Source organism: Pteronotus mesoamericanus, unplaced genomic scaffold (genome assembly GCF_021234165.1).
Source record: "Pteronotus mesoamericanus isolate MK-2021 breed Mesoamerican mustached bat unplaced genomic scaffold, CSHL_Meso_final contig_291, whole genome shotgun sequence".
NCBI lineage: Eukaryota > Metazoa > Chordata > Mammalia > Chiroptera > Mormoopidae > Pteronotus > Pteronotus mesoamericanus.
Window position 1 is genome coordinate 520,702 of NW_026555124.1, and position 25,004 is coordinate 545,705.

The 25,004-nt window shown below is 36.5% G+C and overlaps 1 protein-coding gene across 2 annotated transcripts in view; it reads right to left on the minus strand.

Annotated features, from left to right (window-relative positions):
• Positions 1-2,079: 2,079 nt before the first annotated feature.
• The window catches only part of REL (REL proto-oncogene, NF-kB subunit), a 36,908-nt gene continuing 13,983 nt past the window's right edge, over positions 2,080-25,004 (minus strand). For both annotated transcript variants that reach the window (XM_054575414.1, XM_054575413.1), the window contains 7 exons: positions 22,122-22,213; positions 7,237-7,377; positions 5,986-6,090; positions 5,662-5,874; positions 5,018-5,086; positions 4,814-4,885; positions 2,080-3,735 (listed from right to left, as the gene is read on the minus strand). In XM_054575414.1, coding sequence (XP_054431389.1) covers positions 2,957-3,735; positions 4,814-4,885; positions 5,018-5,086; positions 5,662-5,874; positions 5,986-6,090; positions 7,237-7,377; positions 22,122-22,213 — 1,471 coding nt within the window. In that variant the 3' untranslated portion in view covers positions 2,080-2,956. The remainder of the gene's footprint in view (positions 3,736-4,813; positions 4,886-5,017; positions 5,087-5,661; positions 5,875-5,985; positions 6,091-7,236; positions 7,378-22,121; positions 22,214-25,004) is intronic.

A 25,004-nucleotide genomic window follows, 5' to 3' on the forward strand; every position in this document is an offset into this window, starting at 1 on the left:
TTAAAAATCCACTTAGATTTTCTAACAGTGTTTAAGCTGATCGATGCTAAACTAATACAAAAATTACAGGATTCTGTATTTTTAAGAACGTGATCCATCTATCAACCACTACCTAAAAATATTGTGGGTTCATGTTTTGAACAGGTAGGAAATTATGTCTTCAGATTTTTCTTTCTCCTTGGCAAGTTCTACTGAAGTATGTTATGTGCTTACGATTTTTAAAATTATGTAACAGAGTGTTTCATTTTGAAATCATAATTTCTGAGAAACATTAACAGTACTTAGCTTTATTCTTTTTAATCTTTAATCTTTTTTCTTTTGCTCCATAAAATCTCAGAATTTTTATTTATATAACATTCACACACTCCCTATTTTGACCAAATTAACTAGTTTTAATTGTTCCAGTAAATTTGTGGTTTGACTGGATGCTATATAAGTGAAATGACACGTTTCTAGCTGAGAATATGGTTATATTTATGGTAGGCTCTACTTGTAAAATAAACGAGGTCTTTAATAAGTTACTTAGCATCATGACAATTTCATCACAATTAAGTTTTACCCAAATTCCACCATCATTTTTCCACTGGGATTACTCTGCCTTCCAACAATTTGGATTACCATTATTAGTCACTGTCTTGAAGCTGGTCTTCAAGTCATATACATTAGTGAGTGTATATGATTCTGACATAAAGCCAATGTCACATTAAACAGAACTATAAAAATCATGAACATCTAATAATTAAAACTAATCTTTATTTCAAAAACCAAAGTTGTATCAGTAGCCCTTTGAATGTTCAATATTTACTGAATGCTTAATATCAGGCAGACACTGTTCTACAAACTGCATTCTACAAAGCACAAATATTCCTGCCCTCACAAAGCTTATATTCCAGTATAAGAAAACAAACAGTAAACAAATGAATGTGTAGGTAAGTACTATGGAAAAATATAAAGAAGGGGAGACATGGAGTGTTGATACATATAGTGACAAGGAAGGCTTTGATCAGGCAACAGCTGAGTGAGACTGAAGGCTATGGGGAGTGACCTCTGCACATATCTGAGAGAAAACCATTCAGGCGGAGAGAACACCAAGTATGAAGGCTCTGAAGCAAGGGTGACATGGTGTTTTTGAAGAGGAGCATTAAGACAGAGTACCTGGAGCTGAATGAAGAGGGGAAAATGGTAGCAGATGAGACAGGACAGGGAGTGAGGGCCTGCTCATTTTAAGGACTTTGATCTTTACTCTGAGATGAGGAGCTACTGGATAGTTTTGACCAGTTGAATGAGAGGATTTGACTTGGCTTAAAAATGATCATTCTGGCTACTTTTGGGAGAATAGACTATAAGAGTACAAGGATATAAAAAGGGTTTTTGGAGGATATAGCGTCAATCCAGGCAAGAGATGGTGGTGGCTTGGAACAGGATGTTAATAGTAGAGGTCAATAGAGGTGGTCAGTTTTGAATATATTCTGAAGGTAGAACCTACCAGATTGAGACACAGGAGATAAAAGAAAAAAAGAATCAAGGATGACTCCATGGTTTTGGACCTGAGCAACCAGAAGCATGGCACTGCCATTTACTAAGTTGGAGAAAGACTGAAAAAGAAGCAAGGTTGGGAGGGAAGATCAAGGATATGTTGAATTTGAGCTTTAATTAGACTTCTATGTACAATGTTCAAATGAGCAGTTCCACACACATGGGTAACCTCCAAATCTGGAGTTCAGAGGACAGGTCTAAGCCAGAGCTAAAATTTCAGGGTCGACGGCATGAAACTGGATGAGATCACAGCGAGCAAGGACACACAAGAAAGGTAAGACGTCCAAGGAAATTTCTTCCCCTTAAAAATGTGGGTGGAAACCAATAATCATAAGCAATTTTAAAGGTACGGATTTAAATAGTCCAAAAAGTAGAGACCCTCCCATTCCCTGAAAGCGCCCTGAGGCAACTTAGCATTTAAAAAGAATTCTGATTTACATATAAATCTAAGAAACTCAAAAAACCCTCAGAAAAACCCCTTAGGGGTCACCTTGGCCCATGTACCTCAAAAATAATGAGTTTATTTTTCCAATGACATAGCCATTACAAGTTTTACATTAAATTTGCTTAAAAGCAAATATCAGTTAATTCATTTAGCTAAGAATACATTAATACATTACAAAAGAAATATAAAAAAGCCTATTGGAACATGTACTGGAGTTTTATCCTAATGTTCTCTTCATTTTGTTCTGGGGAAACATGGTGAAACTCTAAAGACAGAATTCCTATCACACACAGTGTCAGGTCACATGTTTCAAAAGAAGAAAACACTAAAGGCCTTTTAAATTTCTGTTTTGGAAAGTTCCTTTTCTGGCAGTTTCCAACTTTGTATTCTACATATGCAAAATTATTCGGGTTTTTTTTTTTTTAATTTGGAAAAACTGATTTCTTTCAATATTTAGCATGTCACAGATTCATTATACACTGCCAATGGTCAATAATGACTGTGTGTAGGCTGAAATATGTACTAATTTAAATAAACCTCCAGTGCACATAGGATTCCACACAGCATCATAGCCTAGAAGTTCAGTTTGTGTGGATTTATCTATTCTTGAAGCAAAAGTTGTCTGTAAATGTTCAACCTTTTCTAGCTTTTCTTGAAGTTGTAAAATGAATTCATCCCTCTTTCTCAGTGGCAGCTTCAGCACTGAACATTCATCTTTTATTTACATCCTTAAAAATTTTCTGAAGAACTCCAGAGCCAAGACTGATGACTGTCAAAGAAATCCCCTACACACCCAAAGTTTTATACTTCTCCGTAATCAAGAAATTTTTGCATTATCATTTGAAAAACCAAATCCTCAAAAACCTCCTACATTATAGTCTTGGTCAGAGAAATATGCATCTATACAGATAACATTAAAATGGATGCAAACATTCCAAAGGATTTAAATCTTGAATCATATTTAAATCTTACAAGTTAACTGGAAAAAAAGTCTAATTCAAATGAGTTGCTCAATTGCTCATTCTGCATAGAGCTAATACCTGAATACTGATTTTGAACAAAACCATGACTGTTTGGATTAGTAGCGTTTGAAGACCCTGACTCATTTATCATGCCGTTATTTGTACAATTGAAGTCAGATCCCTCAAATGCATCTGATTGTGAAACAAATGCAGTGGTACTGGAACTGGCGCCTGCTGACATGCTGGAAGAGGACATCTGATGGAGCTGTCTCAAGTCTCTTGCGTCTAAAATTGAGTTACGTGAGGAGCTTTCATTATTCATGCTCACAAGTCTTGGATTATCAGTTTCCCTCATGCTGTCATTACTGGTTGTGATCATATTCACATGGCAGTTAGGCAGCATGTTGGCATCAGAAATACCATATAAGTCAGCTGATGACAGAGATGATGCTTCCATTCTGCCTATGTCATTAGTACTGCTATAAAGGCAAGCGTTAGAAGCACTCATAAGAGGCATTTCTAGGAATGGTGGCATACCCTGTGAATTAGAGGGAAGTGTCCCTGTTGGAAAACTACTCAGTGGATTTGTATTGACCAAGCATGAGGTGGGGTGGGCCACTGAGGACCAGCTGGAAGACGGCTGAGGCACCATCGGGGGTATGGCTGATGCATGATGTGGCAACGCACTGGGGATGGTCACAGACGGGGAATAGTAGGGCTCTGCTTGACTTGAAACTCCTGAAGACCTAGGCATTTCTGCCAAAGCTGCACCGTGAGAAAACAAGTTGGCTTCTGTGGGGGAGGAGAAATATATTTTTACAAAACCAAAATGAACAAAATTAGAAAAAGTACTATTTCTAAAAATTGCACAAACACGTTAATAAAGAAAACTTTCAAGGACACTGAGAAGCATGCCACATGAAAATGTTAAATAGCACTAAAATTATTACACAAGCCCAAAGCTAAATTTTGTGACACTTACTGTTTTACAAATACCTATAAATAATTTTACTAAGTTATTTTGGCATAATTTCACTTCAGTTAAATCTGAAAATCTATCTTCTGAGGGCCTATAAAGGTATTTTTGAAAAATGAAAGATGAATATCAGCATTTCAGTTAATGGGACTCTATATAGACAAAAATCATTTAATTTCTCCAATTTTAAGAAAAAAGTGGAACAATGGAGGAACTTATTAGGGATAACTGAAATCTACCACCTAATTTTCTAAGCTATATTAAGACATAACACTAATGTACTACACATTCCCAGTCAGAAAAAAATTAAGGATTCTGTGTTTGTTTACACATTATTTATTTACACTGCTATACATACTAAAGCAGGAAAAAGCACTGATTTAAGAAGGTAATGGGAAAAAGACTTCTAAATAACTCTGGTTGAATGATCTAAACCAGAGGTTGGCAACTTTTTTTCTACAAATGGCCAGATATAAACATGTTAGGCTTTGCAGCCTCTGTTGGAACTGCTCAACTCTGCCTGCCACTGTGAGTGAAAAAAACAGCCACAGACAATATGTAACCAAATGAGCATGGCTATGTTCTAACAGAACTCCATTTATAGACAGACTACTGGCCAAATCTAAACCATTTCTTGCATGATATACTATAATTAGTAAAATATCACCATATGAATGAAATGTAATTTCTCAAACAATAACTCCCCAAAACCACAGTTTCCAGTAGGACCACTGGAAGCCAAGATCAATTTATTCAACATTCAAAGCACAAAAAAATATACAGGAGTAGAAAATATCAAAGAAGCAGTTTTATTCCTAAGCATGGAATTCCAATATATTCTGCAAAGCACTTGTTTTTCTGATCACAAGGAATGATCTATAGGGAATAAAATACCTTTTTTAATGAATCTTCCTTCACCAGTTGATCCCATGGAATCAGGTCTAGGTCTTTCAGGAAAATTAACTGCTGTGATAAAGGTTTTCCATTATTATTAAATGTCATTTAAAGAATAACATCAGCTAAAATTTGAAAAATTGAATAAAGCAAAAATATCCCACAAAATCTATTTAAATATGAATTAATCCAAAACATTCTTACCACAATCATGCCACAGTTTCTGGAAAAGTAGAGTTGTTTTTTGTTTCTTTGCTTTATTGCCGTAAGTATCTGGTTGGGGGGGAAAAAAACAACCCAGAAAAGCATGTGAATGAATCATCACACTTCTTTTCCTTTAATAAATAAAGTGTTTTATTCCTATATAGAAAATTCTTTAAATAAATGTACATAATATGGATTGAATAACTGTTGCAGAGTATCCTAAGCCAGTAGTAAAAGATATATTTCTCTTAGTAAAAAGTAGTTTGATATTCATCTTGTTTTCTTCAAACACCTATAAGTGAATAATGCCAACTCAGCAATAAGGGCAGAAAAGGAGCAAAATGGAGACCACTCTCTGATTGGTAAGATTGTTATCTATAAAAAGGACACAATAAAGACCAAAAGCCCCCCTCAAATATAAAACAAATTTTGATAAACTCTATAGATACTTTGAAATTATTCCAGATTCGTTTCCTAAGAAAGAGCTGCAAAGAGCATATAGATTAACGATGAAAAATCAGCTGAAAATTGTCAGGAAAAGAAATGTAACTTATGAAGAAAATATAACAATGTATCTTATGAAAATGTTGTTAGTGGGACTAATTTTAAGAAATTTATAAAACATTGCCACCAAGAAGCCACACCTTTTTCATCTGGCAGATATCTAAAATCCATAGATTCACTAACTTCCTGGTCAGAAGGTCTTCGCAACTGCATTTTTACTGTCACTGGTTCTGTTATAGCTTTGCAATATGGTGGAGTCTTGAAGACAATGGCTACTTGACGGTGCACATCAGCTTGTGAAAAGGTACCTTTTGCTTCCCAATCATTCAACACAAACCGAACTTCTATGTCATCTAGTGAATATGAAAGCAAAGAACTATCAATGAGAAAACAAAGTAAAATATATCTATTAATTTCCAGTATATTCTGAATTCAATGAGACAAACAAAAAAACACATAAATACCTTTCTGAACTTTATCACAGAGTAGAAATATTTCATCTCCTCCTCTGACACTTCCACAGTTCTTGTTTACACGACAAATCCTTAATTCTGCAGTATTAGGAGCACCTAAATATGAAGAGTGTTTTAAATGGGTTGCTCTCTTAATAATATATTTTATTCCTTTTTCAAGTAGAGAATTTTAGGAAACCAATTTATAGAACAGATAAAAAACTTTCATGTGTAAGTAAATTAAGAACACTAAATACATTAATCATCCACATCTGTTCTTTTCCTAACTGTGTTGTCTAACCTGGTTTAGAGTGACTTCATTTCTAGGCAATGACATGTCTTCTAATTAAATCTTGCTGCTTTTAAATTCTGATTCTTTCAATCCATCCTACACACTGTCACCAAATTAATCGTCTTAAATCATGACCATAACCCTAAGGCAATGCAATTTTCATGCTTCCTATTCTCTGGGTAATAATCCAGTAACTCTCCCTGGCATTCAAGGTTCTCCATGATAAGAACACTCTAATCTACCTTTATAACCCTTTGTTCTACTATCCTTCTGCAGACAAAACAGGCATAATCATATACCACTGGTCATCCTTTATAAGAGTACACACACACACACACACACACACACACACACACACAGTATGAGGGCAATTTCATAATCTTTAAAAATTATAAATATCTGTATCCTTTGATCTAGTATTTCTCAACATTCTACTTCTGCAAATTTATGACAGAGACCTATCTGCATGAGATATGCAAATGCAGGATATTTATTGCAGTAAAATGTGTTAGAGAGAAAAGAAAAAAAAACAAATGTCTTGTAATAGGGTAATGATTTAATAAAATCATGATACAGCAATAGAAGGCACTATGCATCTACTGAAAAGAATAAGGTGCCTGAAAGGGAAAGAGATTCAAGATGCATTGCTAAGGAGGGAAAAAAATTTAAAAAAAAAGATCACTGATAATTTTTTTACAGTTGCCAAAAATATATTGTGTGGGTGATGATGATGATGCATTTGTATATATATGAAGAAGAAACTGGTGAAGTATGTACCAGAGGACAGTGACTATCTTTGGAGAATGAAATGAGAAGAGATTTACTATAGGGGACAAACTCTTGTTATTTACTTTAGAAATGTTGGACTGTTTCCTATAATAAACACTGTTTTTCTAATTACCAAAATAATTTTTTAAAATTAAACTAAAAAAACAAGCTAAGGCTACAAACACAAGAATATAAGTACTTACGGTTGTCATAAATAGGGTTAGAGACAATAGGAGGTAGAGTGGTCGTCAAGTTACCATGTTCATCATAGAGGAAAACTTGAAAACATAATCTCACCACGTTGAGGTCGCAATCTTCAGTATCAAGCAGCTGTGGTTCAGGGACTAATTGATACATTTGAAAAAAAAAAAAGAATGTAGAATATTCACATAGAACTCAAATCCTGCTAAGTTCTCCTCCCTGCCTCATATGTCTAATAACCCTGAGTAGCATCCAAATCTGTACTAACAAAAGTAGAATGGTACACAATCTAAAGAATGCGTTTTATCATTAGTATATCACGTAGTCACTAGCAGTATTCATTAAATTATGACTATGGTTAGAGAGTTACTATCTCAGTCATCTGGAGTTTAGAGCAGAATAACAAGTTGACATTAATATCAAATTTTTACAAAGATGGTTGCCAATTATATACAAAAGAGAAGAGACATTCATTCATTCATTCAACAAGCATGTATTTAGTCCAGCCACTGTGTTAAGAACTCTGTGCTACTAAATTAGTAGATCTACTAAATGACCTACTAAATTTGTACAAGAGGAACTGATTTTAAGTTTGTCCCAAGTTTCACAGCTAAGAAGTGGCAGAACAGGAATTCAAACTCAAGTAATTGAACCCAGAGCCTAGATTCTTAAAAGGTGAACTCTATTAGAAAATTTAAAAGATTTGACTTATTTACTTTTAGAGACAGGGGAAGGGCGGGAAAAAGAGAAAGAAACATCAATGTGTGAAAGAAACATCGATCGGTTGCCTCTTGCACACCCTCAGTTGGGGACCTGGCCCGCAACCCAGGTATGTGTCCTGACTGGGAATTGAACTGGTGACTTTAGGTTTGCAGACCACTGCTCAATCCACTGAACCACACCAGCCAGGGCTAGAAGATTTGACATGTTTTGAATAAAATGACAAAAGGGATATCTACTGAAATTTAGATCAGTATTTTAGGAATTAAATAACAAGAAGATACCAGATGAGATAAGATAGCTTAGTTTTCATAAGAAATTTTATGTGCAAATCTGGTTTTGTTTTGCCGAAAAAGGCAAACAAACCCTGTAGCAGGGAAATTTTATAGTTCTAAAAAAATATGAAAACTCATTCTTTTTTTTAAGATTTAAAAAATTTATTTCTGGAGAGAGGGGAAGGGAGGGCGACTGAGAGGTAGAGAAACATCAATGCGTGGCTGCCTCTCATGCATCCCCTACTGGGGACCTGGTCTGCAACACAGGCATGTGCTCTGACTGGAAATCGAACTGGCCACCCTTTGGTTCGCAGTCCAGCACCCAATCCACTGAGCCACACCAGCCAGGGCTGAAAACCCATTCTTTATGAAAGAATATAATGAGTTTGTGAAATTGATATGGAAAAAGAAATCCAGTTCCAAAGGAAAATATTACTGCCTTTTCAAAGAATATCATAAACTGTAGCAATAAATCATAACAGTCATATTTTAAAAAGCATGAAATATACATATTCAATTTTATGAAAAATTTCACTTTTCTAAAAGTATTAAAATTGTAAATACCAAAGTTGAAAGTAGTTAAAACCCAAATTCTTTAAAGACAATAATAAAAACTACAATGTAATTTTGACTATTTATATTTAAACTACAATCATAGACACAGTAGCTATCACAAGATTTAAAATTATCCCATTAACAACATTCTTAAGCTTACCATTTGAAGGAGTCCACAGAACATATTTGTGCAACAAAAAGCTATTCATGATACAAATAACTGTATCACAGCAGCATATTCTACTGGCATAATTATGTAGGCAATGAAAGGTTTACCAATTCAAAATCTATTTTTATAGTCTTAAAAATTTATAATTGAAGACATTAATATTTCTCAATTGCAAAGATGCGTAATCAATACACACTAAATAATTTGCTATGTGCACCTGACAAGTTTAAAAACAAACCTATGCGAATGATACAAATTATTACAGTCATACATATAAAAAAGAACAAACTATGGATATATACACCAACATGAATGCATCTTAAAAACATTCTAGGCAAAAGGAGCCAGCTATAAAATATATATTATGCTTCCATTTATAAGAAGTTCTAGAAAAGATTAATCAATGGTGACAAAAAGCAAGTTAATAGTTGATTGGGACCAGAGGAGGGAGAGAAAATTGACTGGGAAGGGGACCAAGAAAATTCTAGGGCGGTGGTAGTGGAAATAGATGTCCCTTATCTTCACTGTGGTGGTGGGCATGGGAGTATATATTTGGGTGGACCTAACTGTCCATAAATTAAGCCTCAATATAAGTTTATTTAAAAATCTCTTAAAACAGCACATAAAAGAAAAATGAATTAGTTAATAAACCAAAGTTTAAAAACATGGTCATATAATTGTTACATCAAAGAGAAAAAATTCTACCTGGTTTCCAAAAATCAATTTTTATGGGATTTTACTTTGAATTTCCTCAATGTGTGGAAATATAGTCAGCATTTATCTACCACAAGAAAGTCTTCTGAAGGGAGATAACAACATCCTAGGACTAAAATTTCCACAATTTTTCATACACAATGACTGATACTGTATCTTAAATAACCAGGCATATGAGGAGACAAACTAATTTTAAAAAAAAAGGGGAAGGGATGTTCTGGTCAAGGTGGTGGTATCGGTAAAAATGGTACTCAAATCCTCCCATAACCACATCAAAATTACAGCTAAACTACAGAACAATCATCATACAGAACTTCCTGAAATCTAGCTAAGCAGAAGTCCTACAACTAAGGATACAAAGAGGCAGCCACCCTGAGACTGGTAGGAGGAGCACAGATACAGGACAGGCTGGTCCCATACCCACATGTAGCAAATAAAAATCAGAAGGGCTATCTCAGCTGTGGAAGTCCCGCATGAGGAGCAAGGAGTCTGAACCCCACACCAGGCCTCCGGCCCAAGGGATCCAGTGTCAGGAAGAGAAGTCTCCTTAACTTCTGTGAAAATCAGCAGGGATTGTGGCTGAGAGAGATGGAGGGCTTCTGGAATCCCAGATGTTCCTTGTAAAGGGCCCACACATGGACTTACTCAGACTCATTTGCTCTAAGCTCCAGGGCTGGAGCAGCAGCTTGAAAGGCACTAGGGACACACAGGGAGAACTGAATAGTCTGGTGTCAGGGTGAGGGCTGGAAAGGCAGCTTTCTCCCAGCCAGAAGCGCTGGTAGAGGCCATTGTTCCTTTTCTGGGGTCTCCCCACACAGAGTTGATAAGTGGGACCCATATCAGAGTCTCCATCAACTTAGCTAACCCTACTGGCCCTGTCCTGGTGATCCCCTGACACCCTATTCTACCCAACTTTCCTACCCACCCAAGCTGTTTCCAGTGGCTTTTCAATACGAATGGCCTGTCTTGGCTCACACTTGCAACTTTCCAAAAGTCTCAAACAAGCAGCATCTGACCTTGATGTGTGCTATATCTCTGGCTAAGTGGAACCTGGACTAGCACTAGTGGCAGTCGGCCTTGGTTCACAGCTTGGCCTCTCCTAGGCACCTCCAAGCCCAGCACAAGTAGCAGCCATCTGTAGATTGCTTTCTAGCTCATGCCAGGTGGCCCATGGCAGTGCACAGGTGGTAGCTGACCTTGGTCTGAACCTTCTGGGAAGGCCCAGAGCCAGTGTACGCAGTGGACAGCTCCAGACCACGTCAAAGCACCACCTAACCACCTCCACAAGAAACACACTCAAGGGGTAGACTCAGTGGGCTGAAGTAAATCCTGTCCTGTTATGTGGGCCTCTTCACAGCAGACCCTACATACACAGTAGCTGCCACCAGTCCTTGCATCTGATTGGCCTGATGGTAAATCCCTACCTTTGACATGCCAACAGCAATTGCGTCTCAACTATACAGAAAGGTATACACAGCCTGCAAAGGGGGTGCACCTTGGAGTGGCCAGCTCAGGTGATCAAGGAGGCTGTGCTATGAGACCCTACAAGCACACATAATACATAAGGCCACTCTCACAAGCCCAGGAGACATAGAGCTCTACTTAATATTTAGAAACAAACACAGGGAGGTGGCCAAAATGAGAAGAGAAAGAAGTATGTCCCAAATTAATGAACAGAACAAAATTCCAGTAAAGAGCTAAATGAGGTGGAGACAAGCCATCTACCAGATGCAAAGTTAAAAATGCTAGTTATAAGGATGCTCAATGCACTTAGGGGAAGAGTAGATAAACTCACTAAAAACATCAACAAAGAGATAGGAAACATAAAAATAGAGATAGAAAACATAAAAAAGAACTAGTCAGAAATGAAGAATACACTAATTGAAATGAAGAATAGATTATGGGGAATCAATAGTAGAGCAGGTGCAGCAGAGGATCAAATCAGAGATTTGGAAGGCAAGGAAGCAGAGAACATCCAAACAGAACAGCAAAAAGAATTAAAAAAATGAGGGTAGCTTGAAAGAGGCCTCTGGGAGAACATCAAGTGTACCAACATTCGCATTATAGCAGTGCCAGGCGAAGAGAGAGAGCAAGGAATTGAAAACCTCCTACTTGAAGAAATAATGATGGAAAACTTTCCTAACCTGGTGAAGGAAATAGACATACAAGTCCAGGAAGCTCCAAGAGTCTCAAGTAAGATGAACCCAAAGACGCCTTCACCAAGACACATCGTAATTAAAATGCCAAAGGTTAAAGACAAAGAGAATCTTAAAAGCAGCAAGAGAAAAGCAGTTGGCTACTTACAAGGGTGCTCCTATAAGACTGTCAGCTGATTTCTCAACAGAAACTTTGCAGGCCAGAAGGGACTGGCACAAAACACATCATTTCTTACATATGTTGCTATGTACTTTATAGTTTCTAACAGTATTTCCTTTAATTATTTGCTGCTGATGCATAGGAATAAAACTGAATTTTGCATATTAACTTTACATCCATTCACCCTTTTAAATTTATTATTTTAATAATCTCTTTGTATATGTCTTTGAATTTTCACTGTAAATAACAGCTTCCAATAGTTACAGCTTTGTTTCCTCATTTTCAATCAGGTCACACTGTACTGGCTATAATCTCACTACAAAGTAACAAATGAATGCATAAATAGTAAAGATGGGTAACCTACTGTATGTAGGTAGGAAACTTACCACCTCAAGGCACTTAGTTGTGAAGATAGATATTTAAAATAAGTGATACAAACACTTTGTTTATGTGCCAAAGTGAAATATAAACAAGTTCCATCATAGATCCTGTCCACAAAGAGCAAGAAATTCGTCTCAGAAGACAACTGCTGAAGAATTAAACGATCCAATAGATGTCACAAAGCTTTTCATGTTAATAGCTGAGTGAATAATATAATTAGAAAATATTATCCTGGGCTGAGAAAACTAAAAAGGCTTTCAGGCCATTTCTGATAAGGAAAACAACTTGAATATTTTTGGTACATAAGTACAAATAAGGCATGTTTATTCATTAATTTGTTCATTTATTATTTAAAAAAATTTTAATTAAGCCTCTATCATGTGCCAGACAAGGGCTAAGTATCAGAGATGCATAGTCCCTGCTCTTCAGAGTCTCATGATTTAGTGAAGAGGAAACATGTAAACTGCGTTATAACAAAACCATATTAGAAATATATACAGCACCTTTGGAAAACAGACAGAATACTTCACTGTTTAGAAAGGTCAAGAAAAGCCTGAAAGAGGTGACCCTTAAGTTTAAACTTGAAGCCTGAGCAGGAAGAATTCACCAAGTATTGTAGATCAGGGCATTCCACACAAGGAAAATGCCTGTATAACAGCGCAGTGGCAAGACGGAATGTGGCTCTTCTAACATGGCACATAGTTCAGAATGGCAAAACCAAAGTGTGTGTGTATGCACTTAGTGTTAGGAGGAGGGAAAAAGTTGAAGCAGAGAATGAAAGATGGAGATGAAAAGTTGGAATAAAAAACAAGGATCAGACTATGAAGGGCTTTGAGTGTCATGCTTCAAAAGTTAACTTTAGCAAGTGTATCAGAGTTTATCAAAGTGTTGTCCATGGATCACTTGCATCAGGGTAAAATATGTTTAGGACCCTTAGACATAAAAAAAAATTAAAAACTATTAGACTAAGTTAGCATTTTCTTTAAAAAAAAAATGGAATGGGAAGAAATGGAATAGAATAGAGAGTGGATTGCATGTAGTAATAGTATTGGTTTTTATCTTTGTGTGCAAGTGTATGGACTGACCAGGTAAATAAAATGTATTTTCTACTTTGAGTCACAGTCAAAGAAGAAACATGGATTTAGATGCTTGTTAAAATGCAGAGTCCAGGCCCCATACCAGGCCTATCGAATTAGTGGGAATGTAGCCTGGAATCCCCATTTTTACCAAATACTAAGGAATTCCTATGCACATTCAAATTGAGAACCACTGCTGAAGATTATTTAGAGGCACTGAAGGATGACAAGCAGAGTTCTGAAATGATTCATACTGGTTTCAAAACAATCTATTTGGATGCAGAGTATAAACTTTTTGGAGGGTGATCAAGAATAGAGGCAGGAACACAAGTTGAGAGGCTATCAACAATGGTCTAGGCTAAAAATGATGTAAAGTTACATTCCTACAATGGTAATGAGAAAAATGGAGATGGACTAAGATGGTCAGGGTAGATGAACCCAACAGTTTTTTCTGGAACAGTGAAGGATTCATGAAGAGCAGTGGAAGACAGGTAGGAGCTACATGTGGAAGACTCTGAATTCACGGCCATTTAGTTTTTAAACAATTTAAGGAGCTGTTGCAAGTTTTTAATTAAATCATGTGTAAGAGAACTGTTCTAAGTAGATTATTCTAATAGGATGAGAAACTACTACAACTCAACTTATGAGATGATTAAGGTCATAAACTGGAGTGACAACAGAAGGATTAAGAGGAAAAGATACATTTTTTTAAAAATAACAACAATAAAAAACACAAAATACTCTGGAAGATCAATTGGCAGGATTATTCCTTCCCCAAATCTGTACTCATCTAGGCAGCATCGGAGGGAAAAGACCATTACCTGGGAGCCAGATTACCTGTGTTGAAATCCTAACTCCACCACTTACCAGCCAGAATACCTTTAGCAAATTACTTATATTTTCTAGGTTTTATTTCCTTATTTATAAAATAAATATAATAATAGTAACTACCTCATAAGTTGTTACAGGAGTTAAATGGAGTAAAATATGTAAAGCACTTATGTATTAGGAGCTACTCTAAGTGCTCTATGAGTGTTTGCAATTAACATCATGCCCGGTTCTGGATTGGTAAAATACACAACACAACCCACCCCAAACCCAAAACCTTCCACAGATGGCCCATCTGCCTTTTGACTTATGCATCTTCCTTTTTAATGCCTTTTCCACTAGAGTTGGATGATCTGGATTTGAATTCAATCTGTGTCAGTTGTACCTGGTACACGACTTGGGAAACTTACATAACCAAAGTTTTGGTTTCCTCTTCTGTGATGCAGTACTGTTGTTAATGATTAAAATAGGGAACATAAAGCACTTAACATTTACTCTTGATAATATAAAAAGTACTTAATGGTAGCTATTATTTATAATCTCCTTGTTTTATACTAAATTATCCCTGTTTAACACTGCACCTAGATTTAGATGGCCTCTTTAAAGGTTTGGCCTTCTACTTTAGCAATGAATGAAAATTTTAAATGAACATACTCTTAGTGTTCATACCATCAGTTCTGCAATTGGTCTGCTCCTCCTACACCCCTTCCCTTCAATCTAGTCTATGCTGCAACCCCAGGCAGACCTGGCAGAATGCGTCTTCTTCACTGCACTGCCCCACTCCCCTCAAAATGTGGCGTTTTTCAAAAACAAAAATGATGACATTGCAAGACCGTGCTCTGAGTAGCTCTTCCCAGACCTCAAAAGGAATTCAGATCGATTCATCTGCCTTTTCTCCTCTACCTCCCTTCAGGGGCCACAGTATGTAATTTAGGAGTTGGCTGCTGGGGGAAAGGATAGAACACAGCCAACCAGCCTATCCTGGCATCTAGCAACTCAGCTTCACTCGCCAGCCACCAAGTGAACAAATCCATGATACTGACTAGAGAAGCATCTACAACAAATGTCCCGCTTAGGGGTTTTTAAATGAAGAAAAGCCAATCATATGGTACACATACTATAACTAATCAGTGCATATATACATGGTTTACTTTTTGTGACAAATCACAATTATTTCTTCTGTTATGAGAAATCACACTCGACTGAAAAGGGGCACAATGCAGACATCTCCACAGTGTATCATCAAGGCAATGATTTTCTAAACCACATTCCGGGGAACCCCAGGGTATCATAGAGTTAGAACTGAAAATTAAATGCCTGTTTGATCAGATAGGAAATATTAGGCCTGAAAGAATCTCAAACGGTCATTCAACTTACTCTAAATCATAAGACAGGAAAACTACAGTTAAGACTATGCAATACCTACTGGCCAAGTGGTGTGGTGTCTCTGATGCTTTGGCAAAAATTCCCTTATCCTGTTATTTGATGCTGGCGTGTGTATACTTCAATGTGGAATTTTATATGTTCTTTGTAGAAGTCAATGTACAGGAGTATGAAATGAAATTGTACTTTTTCTGTGTGCAAGAATGTTTATTTTAGCATTTTTTAATAATAGAAAAACTTACAACTAGAATGTCCAATAGTCCCCAGAGTTGAAATGATGTCCATCACCTAATATTCACTGAAGAAAGCAATTATCCAAAAGTATGTTTAATATTCCAAGAAGTATATACTGCACGCTTTCATTCCTATTCATAAAAAGAGCTTGAAGGAAACATGCCAAACTGTTACTAGTTCTCCCTCAGCTGAGTGAGATTAAAAACCCACTCTGTATTTGATTATTTTATAATTTGTATGTATCATTTTTATAATAAGAAAAAAACTAAGATCTCTTTTTTAAAACTCAAATTTATTAAGAAGTTTGAGCACTTTATAAAAGCCTCATGCAGGGTTTTTAAGCATGTGAATAAAATGCCTTTTGCTTTGCTAATAATTCTACTCATATAGTATTAACTGGAACAATTCTTCATTTCTTTCAGTTATCTCTTTAAATCAGATGACACAGAAGAATGTATCAGTGATCAAGAGGACAGGACAATGGAAATCACCCAACTGAAAGATGAAAAAGAAAAAAGAATTTAAAAGAATGGGGATAGTATATGGGACCTCTGGGACAATATCAAGTATACTAACATTCATATCATAGTGTTCCCAGAAGGAGAAGAGAGAAAGGGTCAAGAAACCTATTTGAAGAAATAATGGCTGAAAACTTCCCTAATCTGGCAAAAGAAACATATCCAAGTCCGGGAAGCACAGAGAATCCCAAATAAGATGAACCCAAAGAGTCCCATATCAAGATGCATAATAATTAAAATGTTAAAAGTTAAAGATAAAGAGAGAATCTTAAAAGCAGCAAGGGAAAAACAGCTAGGTACATATAAGGAAATGCCTATAAGACAATCAGCTTATTTTTCAACAGAAAATTTGCAGGCCAGAAGGGAGTCGTAGGATATATTCAAGAGAATATATCTGATGAGAGGGAAAAACCTACAACCGAGAATACCTTGTTAAGGTTATCATTCAGAATTGAAGGAGATATAAAGAGTTTCCCAGACAAACAAAAGCTAAAGGAACTCATCACCACTGAACCAGCATTACAAGAAATGTCAAAGAAATTCTTTAAGTGGAAAAGAAAAGGCCAAAACTAGAAATAAGAAAATATCTGAAAGAAAAAGATTCTCATTAGTAAAGGCAAACCTATAGTAAAAATAATAGACCAACCACTTATAAAGCTAGTATGAAAACAATTAAAATGGCAGTAAGTACATACCTATCAATAATTACTTTAAATGTAAATGGACTAAGTGCTCCATTCAAAAGAATAGGGTGTCTGAATAGAGTTTAAAAAAATGAATGGATAAGAAAACATGACCCACACATATGCTGCCTACAAGAGACCCACCTCAGAGCAAGAGACCTACACAGATTGAAAGGAGAGGGATGGAAAAAAATATTCCAAGCAAATGGGCAAGAGAAGAAAGAAGGGGTTGCCATACTTATATCAGACAAAGTAGATTTCAAAGCAAAGGCCATAAAAAGAACCCTGAGGGGCACTTTATAATACTTAAAGGAAGAATCTATCAAGAAGACATAAACATTGTAAACTTATATGCTCCCAATATAGGAGCCCCCAAGTATATAAGGAAATTGTTGGATGACTTCAAAAAAGATATAGACAGCAACACACTGACAGTAGGGGATTTCAACACCCCACTGTCAAAAATGGACAGATCTTCCAAACAAAACATTAATAAACATAATGTGGCGCTGAGTGACACACTGAATCAAAGAGACTTAACTGACATATATAGAACCTTACATCCCAAAGAAGAAAAATACACATTCTTTTCAAATGCTCATGGCAGTTTTTCAAAGATAGACCACATGATAGGACACAAAGCAAACCTCAGCAAATTCAGGAAAATTGAAATGATACCAAACTTTTTCTCGGACCACAAGGGCTTGAAACTGGAAATCAACCTCAAAGAGAAACTTCAAAAACTTGCAAACTCATGGAGACTGAACAGTACACTATTAAACAATGAATGGGTCAATAATGAGATAAGAGAAGAAATCAAAAAATTTCTGGAAACAAATGAAAATGAACAGACAACAGTCCAAAACCTATGGGACACAGCAAAGGCGGTCCTGAGAGGGAAGTCCATAGCAATACAGGCTTACCTTAAAAAGATAGAAACATTTCAAATAAAAGACCTAACACTACAACTTCAAGAATTGGAGAAATAACAACAAATAGATCCCAGAGCAAGTAGAAGGAAGGAAATAGTCAAGATTAGAGGCAGAACTGAATGACATAGAGACGAAAAGAACAATTCAGAGGATCAACCAATCCAGAAGCTGGTTCTTTGAAAAGATTCATAAAGTTGACAAGCCTTTAAGCAGACTCATCAAGAAAAAAAGGGAGAGGACCCAAATTAATAATATCAGAAACGAAAGAGGAGAAATAACAACTGATACCACAGAAATACAAAGGACTGTCAGAAACTACTATGAACAATTATATGCCAAGAAATTTGAAAATCTTGATGAAATGGACAAATTTTTAGAAAAGTGTAATCTTCCAACACTGAAGGAGGAAGAAACAGAAAGCTTGAACAGACCGATAACAGCTGGGGAAATTGAAGCAGTCATCAAGAAACTCCCGGCACACGAAAGCCCAAGGCCGGACGGTTTCACAGGAGAATTTTACAAAACACTTAAGGAAGAGCTAACCCCTGTCTTTCTCAGACTATTCCAAGAAGTCCAAGAGGAGGGAAGACTCCCAGACTCTTTCTATGAGGCCAGCATCACCCTAATCCCAAAACCAGATAAAGACCCTACAAAGAAAGAAAACTACAGGCCAATTTCGCTGATGAACATAGATGCTAAAATCCTCAACAAAATATTGGCAAACCGCATTCACCAATACATTAAAAAGATTATCCACCATGATCAAGTGGGATTCATCCCAGGCATGCAGGGATGGTTCAATATACGCAAGTCAGTAAACATGATACATCACATAAATAAAAGGAAAGACAAAAACCATATGATCATCTCGATAGATGCAGAAAAAGCATTCGATAAGGTACAGCACCCATTTATGATCAAAACACTCAGCAAAATGGGAATAAATGGGGCATTCCTCAAGGTAATAAAGGCCATATATGAAAAACCTACAGACAACATCATACTCAACGGGCAAAAACTAAAAGCTTTCCCACTAAGATCGGGAACACGACAAGGATGTCCACTTTCACCACTTCTTTTCAACATCATATTGGAAGTCCCAGCCACAGTGGTCAGACAAGAAAAATAAATAAAAGGCATCAAAATAGGAAAGGAGGAGGTAAAGCTATCATTGTTTGCAGATGACATGATAGTGTACATAGAGAACCCTGTAGACTCTACCAAAAAACTCCTCAACCTAATTAAGTGAATTTGGCAAAACAGCAGGATACAAAGTCAACATTCAGAAATCAAAGGCAATTTTGTACACCAGCAATGCAATAGAAGGAGAAGAAATCAGAAAAAAAATACCATTCGATATAGCAAGAAGAAAAATGAAGTACCAAGGAATAAATTTAACCAAAGAGGTAAAAGACCTGTATGCAGAAAACTATACAACATTGAAGAAAGAAATTAAGGAAGACACAAATAAATGGAAGCATATACCGTGCTCATGGACTGGAAGAATTAATATCATCAAAATGTCCATACTACTCAAAGCAATTTATAGATTCAACGGAATCCCTATTAAGATACCAATGACATATTTCACAGAAATAGAACAGACATTTCAAAAATTTATATGGAACCATAAATGACCCCGAATAACTGCAGCAATTTTGAGAAAGAAAAACAAAGTAGGAGGAATCATAATACCGGACATCAAACTCTACTACAAAGCCACTATACTCAAAACAATCTGGTACTGGCACAAGAACAGATCCATAGACCAGTGGAACAGAATAGAAAGCCCAGGTCTATATGGGCATCTAATATTTGACAAAGAGGGCAGAAGAATAAAATGCAGCAATAACAGCCTCTTCAACAAATGGTGTTGGGAGAGCTGGACGGCTACATGCAAAAAATTGAAATTGGATCATCAGCTGACACCATACACAAAAATAAACTCAAGATGGATAAAAGACTTAAATATAAGTCGCAACACCATAAAAGTCCTAGAGGAGAACATTGGCAGGAAACTCTCAGATGTCCCACGCAGCAATTTTTTCACTGATATGTCTCCGAAAGCAAGGGACGTAAAGGAAAGAATATACAAGTGGGACGTCATCAAAATAAGAAGCTTCTGCATGGCTAAAGAAAACATCAGCAAAATGAAAAGGGAGCCAACCCTATGGGAAAATATATTCACTAATGATACATCAGACAGAGGTTTGATCTCCAAGATATATAAAGAACTCACTCAACTCCACTCCAAGATGACAAATGTTCAAATCAAAAAATGGGCAAAGGACCTGGGCAGATGCTATTCCAAGGAGAAGATACAGAGGGCCCAGAGACATTTGAAAAGATGCTCAGCATCACTAGCCATCGGAGAGATGCAGATCAAAACCACCATGAGGTACCACTTCACACCGGTCAGAATGGCCATCATAAACAGATCAACAAACAACAGGTGCTGGCGAGGCTGTGGAGAAAAGGGAACCCTAGTCCACTGTTGGTGGGAATGCAGGCTGGTGCAGCCACTGTGGAAAGCAGTGCGGAATTTCCTCAAAAAGCTGAAAATGGAACTGCCTTTTGATCCAGTGATTCCCCTGCTGGGACTATACCCTAAGAATACCAAAACGCCAATACAAAAGAACCTATGCACCCCAATGTTCATAGTAGCACAATTTACAATAGCCAAGTGTTGGAAGCCACCTAACTGCCCATCAGTAGATGATTGGATCAAAAAATTACGGTACATATACACAATGGAATACTACGCAGCAGAACGAAAAAAAGAACTACTAAACTTCACGACAGCATGGATGGAACTAGAGAGCATTATGCTAAGCGAAATAAGCCAGGGGGCAAAAGACAAATACCATATGATCTCACCTATAAGAGAAACCTAACCAACAATACAAAGATGCAAGGAAAATAAGCCCAACAACACTGAAAGGAAAAGAAACCAACAGAGACAAGAGGGAAGGAAGGAGGGGGGCGGGGAAAAGGAAGGGAAGGGGAAAGTCAAGGAACATATAGCAAGGACTCATGGACAAAACCAAAGGGGAAGAGCTGAGGGAGGGAGGGTGGGAGGGAGGGGGCAAGGGAAAGTGGTGCGGGATAGGCAGAGACAAATGTATTTGAAAAAATAAATAAATAAATTTAAAAAAAATGGCCCTTACATATGCTGTGTGCAAGAGACTCACTTCAGGTCAAAAGACACACACAGACTGTAAGTAAATAAATGGAAAGAGATATTTCATTAAAATGGAAACCAAACAAAACAAAACGCTGGGGTAGCAATACTTATTATACCTGACAAAACAGACTTAAAAATAAGTTATAACAAGAGACAAAGAAGGACCTAGCAATTCCACTTTTGGGCATTTGTCCAAAGAAAATGAAAACACTATTTCGCAAAGATATAAGCACAGCTATGGGAACTAGTGTATTATGCTAAGTAAAATAAGTCAGAGAAAAACAAATACTGCATTATTTCACTATCTGTGGAATAAAAAGAGCTAAACAAAGGAACAAACAAACAAAACAGACTTGTGGATACAGAGAACAAACTGATGGTTGCCAGCGGGTTGGGTGGTGGGGGCCACGGGAAAAAAGGTGAAGGGGATTAAGAGGTACTAATTTATAGTTATAAGTCAGAGGAATGTAAGTACAGCACAGAAAATATAGTCAGTAATATCTCAATAACTTTGCATGGTGACAGATGGTTACTAGACTTCTTGTGGTGATCACTTGTACGGTATATAAATGTCAAATCACTACTTTTGTATACCTGTAACTAATATAATATTACATATCAATGATACTTCAATTAAAAAGAGCTTTACTTTCCAGAATGTAAAAAAAGAACATTTCTGAGCTTTTCTTATAGAAGTATGGCATTTTCCACTGATATAAGAAAGCATAAGAAATATTTTTTCAACATTGTAACAAATTTTAAATTGCTTCGTTACTCAGATGTAGGCATAAGTCAACAAGTAGAAAAATGAGCACAGAACTTAAAATAGCTGTTAAAACACAGGTTTAAAATACCAGTAGAAATCATACAAATAAGTCAATATTCAAATAACAGAAATGATTATATCAAACATACTTACCATTGAAAGGATTGATTCCTGCACTTATTCTTGAAATAATAGCTTCTTTTACTTCTTTTTTCTTTACACACCGAATACCCAAATTTTGAAAACTGGAAGGAAAACAGAACTTTCAAACTGCATTATAGTTAAACACAAAAATACTAAAGAATACTGCAAGTATCAAGCATATATCCCAACAGTGAAGAGTCATCATACTCTCAGATGGAGATAGTAAAGGATGTTATAAACTCCCAACTGCTATGATAAAGATGTGAGGGTAAAAAAAGTGGGGTTATATTTCTAAGAAAACTGTTTAAAAAATAATATATACTATACAGTTTTTGCATACAGTATTTTACAATTATACGTTACTAATATGCCTTTGCCAAATATTCCAAAGTAGATGAGGATTAACAGAAAGTGACACCAAAAAGCCAAAATTTGCCTCCTGAACAAATTCATTATCAAATCAGTAACATCTGTATAATTGATAATGTATAGCAAAAAACGTAAAAAGATGCCCACAGGCTGAGGCCTACAGGTATATTTTGTCGAGCCCATAAAAATACTGTGTACATTTAAAAAAATGTTCATAGACTGCCAACATTTAAAAATCAGGTAATTGCTTATAAATGTCTGGATTTCTGGCTTCTTGAACATTTTAAAGGTCTGACAACAGGAGGCTGGTACAGAAACCCCTAGGTGGAGCTGATGCAGGGCTCTCCAGTTTGCCGCGGTGCCTGCTGGTCCTCTCAAACTTGACCTACTCCGTGCCATGGACTTCTGATATTTGAGCCCTGACTTCACTGTTAGTAGCAGTGGAATACATTTTATGCCATATTATGTGAAGTTATAATAATCATTCAACACAAGAAAGCACTGAAATGTGCTTTTTTAATTAGAAAGATGTTTGATACTAACAATAATATTTAACAAGTTTTATAATGTCCTTTATGGAAAACTTCTCGATAGCTACAAATATTACTAATTTGCATGTGTACTATAGATGATGGTTGGGGGAACTCCCCTACCACCACCAGTCATACTTCTTCCCACATGGAAAAACCATGACATCATTAAAGTTGGGTGGGTGTGAATAAGGAGGCAAAACGATTATAACATCATTACTATTTGTTCAAATTTCACATGGCAATTTGCACCAGGAGGCTGCCTTGCCTGGTGTGCCCCCTCCGTGCTCACGCTGTCGCATATTCACGCTCTTCACATTCACCACACTTGTGTTAGCACCTAAAATATCCTTGACGCCAGTAATTAAAAAATGAATCTTAAATTCATAATCCTTTCTTGAAACCTCAAAACCACAATCCTCTTCCTCAAAAGTATTCCACTTCTTTGAAAGATCTTAACTTGGTTTGCACTTTTTCTTTGACAAAAGATTTTAAAGAATCCTCCATCACAATATATTTATACACTACTTAATTTAGTTTCGTCTGAACCATATTTAAATAACTGCCATTCACAGAATATTAGAAGTAGTAGAGATTTCTGAAATTCTGACACAAGGAAACCAAGAATCATAGAGATTAGCTGAATGAAAGATTCATTCATTTATAGCCATTCAACGAGCTTCAGGGTTCCTATCATGTACCAAAAACTCTAGAAAACTAATGGGGATGTATAATCCTTCCCCCCATGTAGCTCACATGATGGCCAACTATGGTCCATGGATCTGAATTTGGCCCGCCACCTGTTTTAAGTAAAACTGTACTGGAACACTGTTAAATGGATTTGTTTATACATTGCCTATAGGTGCATTCATGCTGCAACAGGAGAGCTGAAAAATTGCAACAGAGATCTTATAGCCTGCAAAGCCTAAAATATTTACTAGTTGGCCTTTTACAGAAAATTTGCTAACCTTTAGTCAACTAAATTAGACAGACATTAAGCCATCACACACACAAATGCTAACTGAACCATGACAATTTTTATAAAGGAGATGTACACGATGCCATGGGAAGCCCTATGATGGGAGCAAATTAATCAGTTCAGAGGGGCAGAGAGACTGCGTATAGGATGTGATACTTATTATGAACAGAAGTGAACTAGGGGAAGAGGAGAGTAAAGAGACTTCAGGCAGAAGGAAAACATGCAGAGGACCCTACAGGAGAGCAGTGTTGAGCGCAGGAAACTAAAGGAAGACCTTTGTTACTTGAATATAGAGTTCAGGGAGAACACAGGACAACAGAAGCTAGAAATACAAGTGGGTCATGCGGGCTTTTTAAGGAATGTTGTCTAATTCCCAGAGTCACATAAAGCTGGTAACATGTTTTAAGCAGAGATGTGACAATCAGATTTGTATTTGAAAAGACCACACTGAATGAAAAAGTTTAACTTTTAAAAAGATTGTTTTGGCTAAACTAGAGGACATAATGGGAAGGAACAGACACCAAAAGAGCTTATGTGAGAAGACCAGTCAGAAGGCTATTCTTCACAGCCTACATTCAGACTATAGTAATAGTAGTGTGGTAGTGATGGAGGTCACTGAGACAACTGAATAGACTCAAGAACTATTTAGGAGGTACTTTTAGTAAATTCCATGTATGCACCTGTGTGAGAGGTGGTCCAAAAAGTTAAATGCTTGAAAGATTGAGAAGAAACAGCCAGAAAGTAGGAAAATAGGAGAGTTTTTTCCCAGAGAAATCAAGGACTCAGAATGTTTAGGAAGGAGTGATCTACAGTGTAAAATGCTGCTGGGAGGTCAAATAATAGAAATAAGAAATATTTCTTTGCCTACCAGAAAGGTTTAATTTTTTCCCCCACTAACATAGTGAATGGACCCATCTTCTGGCAGCCTCACCAACACAGTGATACATAATTTTTAATCTTAGAACTACTGTTGTATGTTAATTTTATTACCTGTCCTTTTCTAAAAAAAGTTTG